General features: G+C 35.3%; 2 protein-coding genes across 2 annotated transcripts; one reads left to right on the top strand and one right to left on the bottom strand.

Moving 5' to 3' along the window:
• Positions 1-611: 611 nt before the first annotated feature.
• Positions 612-2,725, top strand: LOC130821230 (protein PHYTOCHROME KINASE SUBSTRATE 1-like). Its single transcript, XM_057686910.1, has one exon. The coding sequence runs from the start codon at positions 1,056-1,058 to the stop codon at positions 2,529-2,531; it is 1,476 nt and encodes a 491-aa protein (XP_057542893.1). The 5' UTR covers positions 612-1,055; the 3' UTR covers positions 2,532-2,725.
• A 1,105-nt stretch (positions 2,726-3,830) lies between these two features.
• On the bottom strand, positions 3,831-14,247 carry LOC130821231 (sphinganine C4-monooxygenase 1-like). The gene is made up of 2 exons (XM_057686911.1): positions 13,641-14,247; positions 3,831-4,585 (listed from the first exon to the last, which is right to left on the bottom strand). The coding sequence occupies exons 1-2, from the start codon at positions 13,872-13,874 to the stop codon at positions 4,043-4,045; spliced, it is 777 nt and encodes a 258-aa protein (XP_057542894.1). The 5' UTR covers positions 13,875-14,247; the 3' UTR covers positions 3,831-4,042.
• Between the last annotated feature and the right edge of the window lie 72 nt (positions 14,248-14,319).

Consider the following 14,319-nt stretch of genomic DNA (forward strand, 5'->3'; position numbering starts at 1 on the left):
TTAATTTCTTTTCCAATTTAATTTTCTCACTGTCTTCTTCCTCTATTTTTTACTCAAAATCGAAGTTAAGTTGGAAAATAAATCGAAGATAAGGAAGAAGAATTTTCGATTTTGACCAGTCAACCGTTATATTTAACGGTTTACTGAAGAAAAATATTACTTGGTACTCTTTGGAAAAGAAAAAATTTTATTGGGTAATTTTTAACAAAACTTTTTTTATTATGTAATTTAAAAAAAATAAAATCATTAGATACTTTTTAACACTTTTCCTTTTTTTTCCAATTAAATTAAAAGGTCGTTTTTTCATTCATTAGAATTTTCAGTGATTGCCTTGCATTATGAGTCCAAGACTAAACACTAAGAGTTGGAGATTTTGAGATATTATATTACCAAATGAGGTAGGCTTGATTGATAACCTCTAACATACCAATTTCATTTCCCATTGACTTGTATATATTTAATTACATATCTTTGAGCCTTAGCTCTAATAAAACACCACAATACTTGACAAATCAAATTATACCAATAGAAGGGAATTTAGGTCTAGGCCTATTTAGATTATGACTTAGGTCATCTGATTAAAAATCTTTCTAAAATTGAATTATATAACATATAATAACACATAAAAATAGTGAAACAAGCTCAGCACATATGTGAAGGTGAGTTTTGGCCCATATTATCTTCTGGATTCACCCCAACTAGTGACAACACACTTTGAAGCTTGAATAGCACTTTGATCAAATCATCCATGCACAAAATGTTGCAGCCAATTCTATGAAACTTCAAGCTTTTTACCACCCATTATTAGCTCCTTTGCACCTTTTACTCCCTGGACATCTTAAATGTTTAGTCATTTTCAGTATTTGTAGCCATCTGCCTGCCACAATTTGATGTGTTAGTTTGTTATTAGTATTCCCTTTATATATATTATCACATTCTATTTTAAATTCTCTTGTAGAGTCATTATCTTTCACATCTTGAACCCTCTTCATATTTCCAATCTATTCATAATCCTTAAAACTGGCCTAAAAATCCATTCCTAATTACTTCTATGTATGGCTTCACTTTCATCATCCACAAACACCCGCCTACCGCCTTCTTGGCCCTCCGACAATAACTGTACTACCATCCGTGAAGCTTCCTTTTCCTCCTACCTTAATAGCTCCGAGGAAAACTACATTCGTAGCCTCGTTGAGTCGAGCCAAACCTTAGTACCTCCCAAGCATGATCATCCCCAAAATCCGAGGGAAAAGAAGGTTGAAGATGGAGAAATCGATGTTTTTAGTGCCGATAAGTACTTCAACAGTGGAATAATAATAGAAACACGTAAGAATAACAGCTCGATAAGGTCAAGAAGTACAAAGTGTCAAATGATGGAAATAAACGATGAAGATCTTACTGATGTACAACAGGTTGGTATAGTCAGCAGCAGGGTTCACACTAAACCGAGATCGATTCAGTCTCGAACTCCTAACAGCAGTCAGTCTGAGTATAGCTCGAATAGTCAGAGTGCACTTCTAAAGCGTTTTCATAGAACACCATCGAGAATTAGTACTAACAACGAGAGTAAAAATCATAATTATAACAACAAACTACAGGGTGCAGGAATGATTTCATTACTTTCGTGCTCATGTTGTGTAAAGAAATCTGTCGATATTGATCGAGATTTTGCAGATCATGTAAGCAAAGTCGGGTTCAGTGAAGTTCCCTTAGGATCGAGGTATAGTAAAGCGATACCGAGATCAATCAAGACAAGTCTTGACACTGCTGAGATCACACGACTGAACAAGCTTCGAGTATTGGACAGCATGGATCCATTTATCTTCTCGGTTTCAGATTCTCCAACCCTTATGGAAGTAGAGGACACGAGGAAATCACTAGATGTGTTCAGGTCTAGTGATTTCGATGAGGGGAGTAAAAGATTTAGCCTACAAAAGAGGCTAAATATGTTAGCGTGGGATTCAATCCCACGAACAGAGGAATCGAACACTTCTGGTGCTCCTAGCGAGACTTATAAGGATACGGAAAGTGATGCTAGTTCCGACTTATTTGAGATCGAGTGCCTATCATGCACCGCAAACCCGATTATGCAAAGCCCTCGGATACTCCATTTGGATGGGAGTGTCACCCCAACAACCAGGTATGCTCCTAGCGAGGCTAGCATCGAGTGGAGTGTTGTCACAGCTAGTGCTGCAGATTTCTCTTTTGGTTCTGATTCGGAAGATCAAACAACTAGTGGGTTACACTCAACTCGACATAGAATGGGCTCAAAACCGGGCTCATATATGAATAAGGAGGTTCAAAAACCGGTCGCTAGTAAATTGTTAGGGTGTAAGAGCCAGAAAGCTGTGAATGTTGCCAGAGAAGTTCATCGAAGAACTCCGCCTAGAGGGAAATCAGAGACTCACAGAACACACAGGCTTTCGGATTCATTCGGTCCTGTTACAAGGTTCCAAGCTGAAGCTAAGATGGGTGGGTTTGGTCATAGACAAAGACAAATTTTAAGCCCTGATCTTTTGAATATCCAATAGCTGTCTTTTTATCATTGCTAGTATTGTCTATGTTTATGTATTATTTTGTCCTTATGATCATTAAATACTTAGGAACCTAAAAATGTTTTAGTTCTTATAATTCCTAAACTAGACAGAATTTTGTACTTGTTTTTCTGTATGTAGCTTGTACTTCTTTATTGTTTTGAATCAATTTTTTATTGTATCATTTGTCACACATCAGTTTCTCCCCTTTGGTGCACCATTGCTCAAAATTTAATCAATCAACTAAAAAGGTAAAAGCAAATTCTTGTGAGAGACGATCTCTTTGAGTGACCATTTTTAATTGGGCTGGTCTAAAAAGGAAAATATAGAGTAAGTTTTTCAGTAGACATTAAGAATATTGTAAGTAGACATTTAATTAGAATATTGCAAGTACTTGAATACTTACTCAGTGTGCATAAAGTATATTATAAGTAGGCATTAAGGATATGGTTAAGTAGGCTAGTTTCTAGTAGGCTAAATTTCTCGATAGACATTAAAAATATTGTAAGTAGTCATTTTAAGTACTTTTTCTGTAGGCGTTAAGTATATTATAAGTAGACATTAATGATAATGTAATTAAGTAGGCATTAAGGAAATAGTAAGTGGACGTTAAGGTTTAATGGGTTGGGTTTGACCGCTTGAGAGACGTCTCTCAAAGAGATGGTCTCTCAGGGGACTAGCTGAAAGGTTAAGATGCACGGAAAAATAAAGTTAGGTTTGTTTGGCAAATGACTTTTTTTATTTGTTTTTAGATTTTGACATTTTGGTTTGTCAAACAACTAAAAATTATTTTGTATAGTTTTAAAGCCAGGTTTTCATAAGCTACAGTGAACAGCTTTTGACTTTTGGCTTTTTAACGATCTTACTGATAGACTGAATTAAAAAAGAATAAAAAGGAATTAATTAGACAACAGTAAAATAAAGGTGTTCAAAACAGACCCGATAATCTGATATTTACTCGGAACTGATCCCAACTTAACCCAACTTCAAAATAAATTTATAATAATGTAAGAATCAATGTAGACACAAGACTTGAATTTGAGCAGGCCCAAAACACCTAACCAAAATTAACCTGATGACCCAAATAAATACTTCTAACATAAAACATAAAATAAGCCGTGAAACATAGAGCAACTAGTAACCGATTTCTGTTGGGTAATAACAATCCTTCCATTAAACTGTTTTTTTTCGGTCATAAAGAAACAATTGGGTAATAACACTCTGATGATCATTATCTAGAAAGATTTGAACTAATTAAATGAATACACTGTTGATAATCCAACAAATGAGATGACATGAATCAGAACGCCGGAAAAAACCAGCAGCCATTCCGGTGAAGGTAATGCTGAACTTCGTAACTCTATACCATTAAATTGTCTGCTCATGCGTCAAAAAACTTCATATAGACACGAATTAATTACATAAACCGACACATACCAAAAGGTAGCTCAAAACGAAATTAGAGAACTAGCGAATAGTGGTACAAGTATGACATACAGAAGCGAACATCAGTCATCTTTGGGTCGTGCCTCAAATCCACCCCCTTCTCTAGGCTCTAGTGAGTACGGCATGTGTGTTCCTAGGATCCGGTCCCACCATGAAAAGAACGGCTGTGAGAAGTTGTATTTGCTACCATAAAGCTGGTGGTGCACGTCATGATACGCAGTGTTATTTTGGAAGAAGGTATGGAAGAGGTTGCCGGGAAGCCACAGGCCGCAGTGATCATCCACTGTCTTGATGGTTGCAAAGGAAAAGAAGAATATGGAGGTTCGTGGGGACATCCCTGAGACAAGGAAGGATAAGGCTCCTCCAATAGTGTCGAGGAGAAGTCCCTCTAAAGGATGGTTGTAAAGAGCCCCATAAGCGTATGGGACCACAAGCCGGTGATGCTGAGAATGGATATGGCGGTACAAGAATTTGTTATGATGCATGTATCGGTGCATGAAATACTGCCACGTATCTAAGACGATCATGGCTACTATAACTTGACAAATAAGAACAATCAGAGATGTTCTTTGCTCTTTCGAAGCTTCATCAGCACTTGCTGTCACCTACGTTGAAAGCATTTTTAGTCAGCGAGAAACCCAGAAAAGGTGAAAACACAACTATTACAAGACGTTTAATTCTGAAAACCAGAACGTTAAGCATACAGGGCGGAGCACAAGAGAGCCGGCGGCTACCACCCCAAAAAAAAATCTTTGGCCCCTCTAAAAGAAATAATTTTTTGTCCTCCAAAAATTTGTTTTCTAGTTCTGCCCCTGAACGACACAAAGGATTTCATTTACCATATAAAAAGACAGGACAATTGCAAGTTAAGAAAAACTGACAAAAACTGTCGGAATTCAGACAAGACTCAAAGGGAAGAAACTTTACTAAAGAATGCACACCATGCATTGCTGAATAACAAATAAAATTTTGGAAAGTAAAAAGGAATCAGGCCCCTCAACGGAAAAACTTGGACTTCCTCAAATATTCAATCAACTTGTCGATCGCAGAGAACTTATCGAACTAGGTAGCAAAAATAATTCTATCTACACAGAAGCAGGGCAGCCAAGACATTAGTCTCAGGCCACACACAAACTAGCACCAGAAGTCAGGGGATCACGAAAATGAATCTGTGATGCAGCTTCACTGATCAGGACAATATAAACCATAATGAATACTTCCTTCCTAACGTTTTGCTTTTTCATGTAGTCCAATACCATCTCTAATTATATATAATAAGAAATTATAAAAATTTGATATTAATAATCTTTGCAATGAGATGAATCAAACAAGATCTCACTTGACTATATTTTAACCTATGGATTAAAAACTAATCACAAATTAAGAGTGATACATAAATAGTGCTATTTTTGCCAATATAGCAACTAATTTGGAACGGAGGAAGAACTAATTTCTACATATTGACTTTAGTACGTCATAATTCAAAATCAAAGAATTATATATATATATCTATATATATATATATATATATATATAGGGTCAAGTTTATATAAGAACCGTGAGAACCAATCTCTCCGATAAAAATGTGTTACTTTTTCACAGAAAAGGTGTTACTTTTGGACAAAAAACGTTACTTTTGTTTATAAAAAAATATGGTCTTATTTAGCAAAAAAGTGTTACTTTCAAAAAAAAATATAAATACAAAATAACACAATTTTTTCCGAAGAGTAACACTTTTTTATGTTAAAAGTAACACCTTATTTTGAGTGTTTTTCAGAATTTTTTTTTCTTGAAGTAACACTTTATTGCTTAAAAGTAACGTATTTTTAGCAAAAAAGTAACACTTTTTTGTCAGGCAAATTAATTTCTCACGGTTCTCATATAAGAATGGTTCTCACTTAAACTTCTTTATATATATATATATATATATATATATATATATATATATATATATATATATATATATATATAGATACAGGATCAAATAAGAAGGATTTTAAAATGAGAAGGGTGAAAAGGATTTTTGTTTGATTTTGTTTGGCTTTTATATATACAAAAAAGATACTATGTTATAAATTAAGTACATTTTAAAAACTATTTCATAGTTACCTTTCTGTGTAACATAGTTACTTTTATAATTATGAGTTTTTGGCTGAATCGTGACCATAGATTATTTTTATTTTGTATAAAGTCCTTCTTACCCTTCTCATTTTCAACCCCTTCTCAATGGATATATATATATATATATATATATATATATATATATATATATATATATATATATATATATATATATATATATATATATATATATATATATATATCAGGTGAAGAATATTTACTATTTATATACCAGTTTATACACCTTTGTTCCGTTCAATTTGCTTCACTTGCTTTTTATAGTAGTCCATTTGAGATTGTCCCATGCCGAAATAAAATTATCCCACTTGCTTTATAGCAATTTTACTTTCTCTTAACATGTCATATTTTGATGCAACTCAAACTAGAATCGTAACTCGACAAAACAATAGTGGATCATAACCAAAAAAATTAACCCATGATCCAAAACCGACCTAACCCGAACAAAACTCAGATAATAGTGAATGAACCCCGACCAAAATCAAACCCAACCCATATTAACTTGTGAGTTTGGGCAATTTTTTGAGTTCCATGTCATCATTTTGGTTAGAGCCCGATACCTATCAAATTGTGTTTTGGATCAATATTCTTTCACATTGAGGCCTTAGTGTACATTGTTCTATTATTAAAAGAATAATTAACTTTGTAAAAATTAAAAACCGATAATATTCTTGAAAATATTTAGTGGTAGGAAAAATATTAAAACCCTTCACCTGGGTCGATCAACACCAGATGACTTGATCAAAAAATGATGACCGGACCAAAAAACCAGGACTAGTTACCATGTCGATTTTCTGTCCTTAAAGAAGTAGCTAAGGTCATGTGGACCAAAGTCACTATAACTAAGGACTACATCCTAAATCACTCAACAAATTTAAGATTTGATAAACTAATGTAAACTTATCTAAATTCCTTTGCCATGGTAAACTCGTACAAACCCAAAACCTGAAAGCATGTGTTCAATTAAAAAATCACCTCTACTCCTCTATATCTATTTTCTATCTCCTTATTGCCCCACCATAGTCAAGGAGAACTAGAGAAAACCAAGTCAGCCAGGGGACTCAGAGATAGGAGACAAGAAAATGTTGTAGCGGTGGTATAATAATGGGATTACGTTGCAAGTTGCTAGTGAGACTATGAGTGTATTGGAGATAGTGTAATCATACTCAATGGTGTGAACAGTGTAACATAATTTGTTAACTAGTTTGTTTTTAGAATTTGCGGTTTACTCAAAATGGCTCATAAATAGCCTAAAGTCGACCACAATTTGCTTTTTTCGATTGTGATTCGCGAGAGGATTAGCAAATCATGTGACACTTGGTGTAAAGACCGCAAACTCATTCTATTACTAAACTCTTGAAAGGGAGTATGTTTTTGGTCCACCAGCTTAGTGAAGTGAGTCCCATCTACTCCTCCATTCAAGGAAGTATGGCCACACTGTGTCTAGTGGAAATGTGGAAGAGTACACACCAAAGCTGTGAGGTTTGATAAAGAATCTCTCTTTCAGCAAGATTGAGTAGGCAATCTCACATAGAAATGTGAGAATAAACAACTATGATTAATACTAAAAATGTGAAAATCAAGATCATGAAAGGATTCATATACAGAAACGTTTACTGTGAACAGGTTGACGTTAGAAGCAGAAATAGAGAACAAGTTACACAGCTACAAGTACCAAAATACTACAACATATATTATCATGAATCATTCATACCATTGAAGAGAGTCAAGTCAGACAACAAACTGAACAGTACAACAATAAAGGACAATTTGAGCCCACTGCTCAAATCACGACACCAAAAAGAGAGAAACTATGTTTACAAGGACACAGCCTTCACTTTAAGAAACTAAAACGGTCTACAAATTCTCAAGGTCTGAAGCATTAATACGTGAGATAGATCAGACATTTGCGAAGATAAAACCAATCTAAAAGCAAAATATTATACAATTATATTTCCACTTATAGACATAATTATAGAAATTTGTTTTATTCTTTTGTAATTTTAAATCTATATAATAGCTGAAATAGGAAAAGTATCTCAAAAAAGGGAAAGATAGTGAAAGGTTAGAGCTTGGTACAGCCGTACAGTTTAAATAAAGAAGAGACCAAAGGTGATTTGATGACAACTAGGCATGGCCACGGGGCGGGTTACCCGGAACCGAACCGGTCCCGAACCGCTTGGAACCGGATCCGGAACCGGAACCGTTTGCGACAGGTTCCGAACCGCGAAACCGTGAAACCGCCGGAAAAAAATTGCCGGAACCGGGTAAAAAAACCCGCGGTTTGGAACCGGAACCGGTCCGGGAGAACCGGTCCAACGGTTCCATGGAACCGGTTCTGGAACCGGTCTGGTTGAACCGGCTCAACGGTTCCATGGAACCGGTTCTGGAACCGGAACCGGAACCGGTCCGGTTGAACCGGCCCACCGGTTCCATGGAACCGGTTCGCCAAAACTAGCCGTTTGTTACCGTTTTATAGCCGTTGCACTTTACTCTATATATACTCATCACTTTCAATCATTTTCATTCACAACTCATCTCTTCTCCTACTCTCTCTACTTACTCTCTCTACTTAATTCTTTAATTACGCAATTATTATCAATCATGTCTTCATTTTTGAAAAAAGCCACAAAAAAAGTTACTAAAGTGGCAAAATCATTAGGAGGTTCCAGTTCCTCCAAAAGAAAGGCCACTTCTACTCCGTCGGTATCAACAACACCCTCCATTAGTAATTATAATTATGAACATAATTATCCGGAAGGGTACGACCCGGAGTTACATAATTATGCAGAAGAAGTGGAAAGAGATATACAAATTGATGAAGAAGAAGAACAAGAAGAGGAACCAACGACCCCAATTGGGATACATATATCTCGACAGTCATCAACAAGATTACATGAAGAACAAGGAGAACAACAACAACAAAGACAAGCTCGTGGTAAACGAGTCAATTTCCAAACTATCGGTTAGTTTTATAATATTATTCTTCAAATTAATTAAACTTTAAATTATTTATTTATTTAATTATAGTTTTATAATTTTAAATTATTTATTTAGATGAAGATGAACCAGTAAGACAACCTTTTCCGGCAATGCCACCTCCTAGTGGTAGAGCTGTTTCACATGTGTGGTCGTATTTCACAAAAGAACCAACCGAGAATCCAGATATTTTCTTATGCACTTGTCAAATTTGTGAAAGTCAAGGAGTAAAGCCCTTAGTTTCATACAGTTTCACCAGAGGTAAATACTTTTTAAGTTTTTTATACATACATAATACATTCATACATTATATATTCATATTTTATAAACATTTATTTATTGTGTTTTGTGAATACGTGTTAGGTGGTGGAACGGGATCTTTTAACAAACATTTGGCAAAGAAGCATGGAATCACAAAAGAAACTCATGCAGCAAACGGCAGCGGGACCACAAGTGGAAGCCGACAGACACAATGGGACATTCCCAACACAGGTATGCCTTTTAGATACAATCGTAATGACATGATTGATGAATTTTCTAGGTATGTAACTTGTGATGAATTGCCTTTTAACCACGGTGAAAGTAGGGCATACGAGCGTCTCAATAGAAAAACTTTGCAACCACAATATAGAGCAATCCCTAGGAGCACTCTTAAAAGACGCACAATTAAATTATACGAATCAATGCGCTATGAATAAGTGAATGTATTACTATTTTTTATCATCTACTTAAACATACACATGAATATACTAACCCACAATTAAGGCCGATTCTTGCAGATATGATGGAAAAATGGAAATCATATTTTACCGATTTTCCTTATATTTATGGAATCGCAACCATTTTGGAATCACGTTTTAAAACTGAGGTCCTAACTAAAGTAATAGGATTTTATTATCACTCGTTAGATCGTCCGTCTTCTGATGTACAATATTATGTAGGAACATGTAAAAAATATTTAGCTGAACTCTATGATTTTTACGCTAGTGTATATAACCCGAAACGCGATATGTCTAGGCGTGCTAGCGTTTCGGCTCGTCCCACTTTCTATAATTCAGTAATAGCTAACATAATGACTCAAGATGATAGTTTTGTAGGATCTTCTTCTTCCTCGACCACATATTTAGAACTAGATAGTTATCTTAAACACCACTTTGAAATAGACATATTTTGGAGTGGTGGAAAGAAAAATCTTTTAAATTTCCCATTTTATCGAGAATTGCAAAGGATATCCTTGCAATTCCCGCGTCAACTATTGCGTCGGAGTCTGCTTTTAGTGCAGGTAGAAGAGTTTTGGACGAAAAGCGATCTCGTCTTGCTCCACATAGTATTCAAATATGTGTTTGCAAGAAAGATTGGGATCAAGCGGAGATTCGAACACAAGGACTAAGGAACGATGATGATCAAGACGACGATGATGATCCATGGATGATGATGGATACAACTTCATCATCGTCAGGAGGAGAGTCAGCGGAAGCATCTAATCAACCACATGATGATGACGAAGACGAATAGGATCAATCCGACAAGCGACAACGATGAATCAACACTCAACAACTATAAATAAAAGGTATGACAAAGAACTACGTGGGCTTTGATTCCTTCGGGATACGTAGGCAGCTTAGTATTCATTTGGGTACTAGGTTCAAGTCCATTTTCTCCCTCTTTTTTTATTAATCATCTTTATCGACATTATCATTGATTCGTTTCTTATTAATTTATTTTTTTCCATTCTTTTTAGTAAATATTTCAATAACGATGACAACTTGACATGCAATGAATTTCGCTAATAATCAAGTAATCATCAAAGGTACGTCCGCGATATTATAGTATTTTTTTATTATACAAAAATTTAAAGAAAAAATTAAAATGGAACCGATGGTCCGACCCGCCCGTCCCGTGAGTTGGAACCGCCGGAACCGCCTCATGAACCGCCAAGGAACCGTTTGGAACCGCCCGGAACCGGAACCGGAACCGGAACCGGAACCGTTCGCGACAGGTTCCAAATGGAACCGGAACCGGGTGGAACCGGAACCGGAACGGAACCGGACCAACCCGGACCGTGGCCATGCCTAATGACAACTGCGAAGGCATATGATAAGCCTAGACTTATACAAGCACATGTCATTTTATAAAGTGAACCGAAAAGAAAACATTTGGGAATGATGATAGTAATTGAAATTCTTGATACAAGTGGCTGACCCTATCTTTTACGGATTGAGACTTTGACATTGGTATTAAATCTTTGAAACAAAATAAGGAAGGGATCTAAACAGAAGCAATGGGTTTTGGGTACAACGTACGTGTGTGGAGGCAGGAGGTAACATCCACATGCAATGCAGAGGTAGCATTTGATGGCTCAAGAATGTTTTTTATTTTCAAAAAGGGCATACAATAGTGTGTGCTCTGGTGTTGCTCAACCAATTGACAAAAATATTTTTGGGGTCTATCTCCGTCATAGAGTATTAAAATATATGAAAAGCTCGAACCCCTCCCCCTCTCCCCCACAAAAAGAAAGGCCTTGCCTAGGTGGGAATTGCTTAACTGCATTGAGGTAATGGAATAATGGAATTATGTGAGAAGACCGAGATGGACAGAAAAATCATCAAAATTACAACAAGACTTCACACAAAATATAGGTCTTGCAATCTTTATTGGTACACTATATAAGTACAGATAATCACATGTCCAAAGGTCATAAAGCCATAGGATTTATCATAAGAAAACAAACTATGGTGTTTACTGTATGTCAAATTTCAAAACGATATAATTATGGCCTGGTGTCCTAAGGATGTGAAAATTTTCTTTTCAGTTATAATTCAATAACAAAAAGCAACAAGTGCAACACAGCAAACAACATCAACCCTTCATTCTCAATGAGTTCCACCATTTCCCTCATCAAGTTCATCAGCTACAAAATAATAAACAACATTATGATCCTCATAGTCCCTATTAAATTGCACACACCAAGAAGTTCAACTGCAACGGATCACTTTTAGGTGGGATGCAAGGTACTGCCAAAAAACGTTTTCTAAAATTGTATTTTCCCTGCAAAAAACGCCTTCCTCTTACTAAAAATAAACATTTGTATTACAGGCCAACTCAAACAGAATGAGAATTAGCTACTCATGGTCATTGTACTATATCCTTCCGGCCCAATCAGAATCACTTTGGAGTTACTTTCATCAGAGATATGCGTCGCTTATAATTACAAACCAATCACATACTTGCCAACCGTTTCTTATTCCCATTTGAAGAAAAGCTGGTGAAGCCTATCCTACAAATTCAAATTCTTTCCCACTATAAATTTATCAACTTAAGCACTACTCATAGTATTCATTCCACTTTCTAGTTCCCAGTGAGTAGGAGATAATGTGTTTGCACTTGATACTCAGTTAGATTCCTCGTCTCAAAGCTTATAAACGAATGTCACATCTCCTAGAAGAGATCCCAGACATCTTTTTTAAAAGAACTTTTCATCAAAATTGGCTCTTTTGCACAGATACTCTTTCCTTGGTAGGGGTATTTGTTATTAAGCCACAATTTTATACTTCATTAATTTACCATTTTCCATAGGGAGGCATACTCAATCTTACCAATTCTAGTACACCGAGTTGGGTACACAGGACACAAACAGCTATAAAAATCAGATGATCTAAAAGTTATTATAGATGGCATAGAACAGGTACCAGCACACACTCATGAGCACCCTTAACGGCCAGTTTGGTTAGTGGTACTAAATAGTGGTAATGAAAATGATTTATAGTGTAAAATTTCATCAAAAGTTCTACGTCATTCCCATGGTGGTGAAACTTTGATTACAAAAATCTTTTTTTTTTTTTACAAATTTCCATTACCACCGAATAATATACCACCTCTTCAATTGGTAATACATTAGAATGAAATTTATGAAAAAAAACACGAGATGATTGAAGTTGGACAAGCATGACCATCAAGCAAGCAATAGATTTTTCAACTAAAATTACACTAGTTTTCATTCTCATTACCACCGTTTAATGCCACCTACCAAACGGGCCGTAAGAGTAATGAGGGAAGTAATCTGTGAAAGGTTACAAGTATCAAGTGAAGTACCCATGGTATATAGAATATCAAGACTATTTTAAGCACATCATAAGCCCTAAGTAAGATGGACTAAATAGCCATAAACTAAGAACAAAACATATACTCTTATTGAATGTACTGCATTGCTCAAATCAAAGTGGGGGTTAATCCACAATATAATGTAGCAAATTCAAATGGCACGGAGGAAGTAAGCAACAATAGTACAATACCACCCATGAACAACTCGGAAACATTCAGTTCAACCACACAAATTCAAGCAACCACAATCATTCTCATCATCATGCTACAATCAAAGGTAAAAAACAATTCAAGTTAAGTTAAACCAATTAAACCCAAAGCTAATTACAAAATCAAATTTTCAAAATCAAATAAAACCCTCTTGTCTAATTCATCAAACAATCAATCAATACCAAAAACACAGAAAACTGGATCAAATTAAAAGCAAAAAAAGAAACTAACCGCAAAGAGAATGATAGCAACAATAGCTTGAACAGTTTGTTGAAGAATAACACCCTTAATAACAGTAGATTTAGACACCAAATTCTTCTCATCTTCATCTTTCCTTGAATGTAAACGATATTTATCTAAAGAACCCATCAACACATAAATCCCAGAGTATACCCAATACACAATAATTGGTGCAAAAGTTCCCAATACTTCATCAGATACCTCTAAACTACCACCCATCTTCATCTTTTTTTTTTCACAAAAAAGATGAGATTTTTATCTTCAAAAATCTAAAAATTGCATACCCAGAGATTATATATTAATTTTAATTATAAATGAATAAAACGATGAAATTTTAATGGTGAAGATGACCTGACCCAGATAGAAGAATAGGAAGAAGCAGACAGGGTTTGCAGTTATGAAGCTGGATCAAATTGATTTGACTGAAAAAAAGTAATAAATTATTGGAGAAAATATTGATTTTTTGAGAGTATGAATAAGAGAGAGAAAATAAGTTTAGAAAAGGAAAAATGGAGAGAGAAAGTCTGCCACAAAGAAGTTTAAAAGCGAATAAATGATAGGTTTTTATAATTGGGGGAAATGAAAAGGGAGGAAAAATCGGAAACCTACAAAGTTAAGAAAAAAAAGAGTTAGAAATTAATAAAGAGATTGAGATATTCTTTCTGGAAAC

This window comes from Amaranthus tricolor, chromosome 8, assembly GCF_026212465.1.
Source record: "Amaranthus tricolor cultivar Red isolate AtriRed21 chromosome 8, ASM2621246v1, whole genome shotgun sequence".
Lineage (NCBI taxonomy): Eukaryota > Viridiplantae > Streptophyta > Magnoliopsida > Caryophyllales > Amaranthaceae > Amaranthus > Amaranthus tricolor.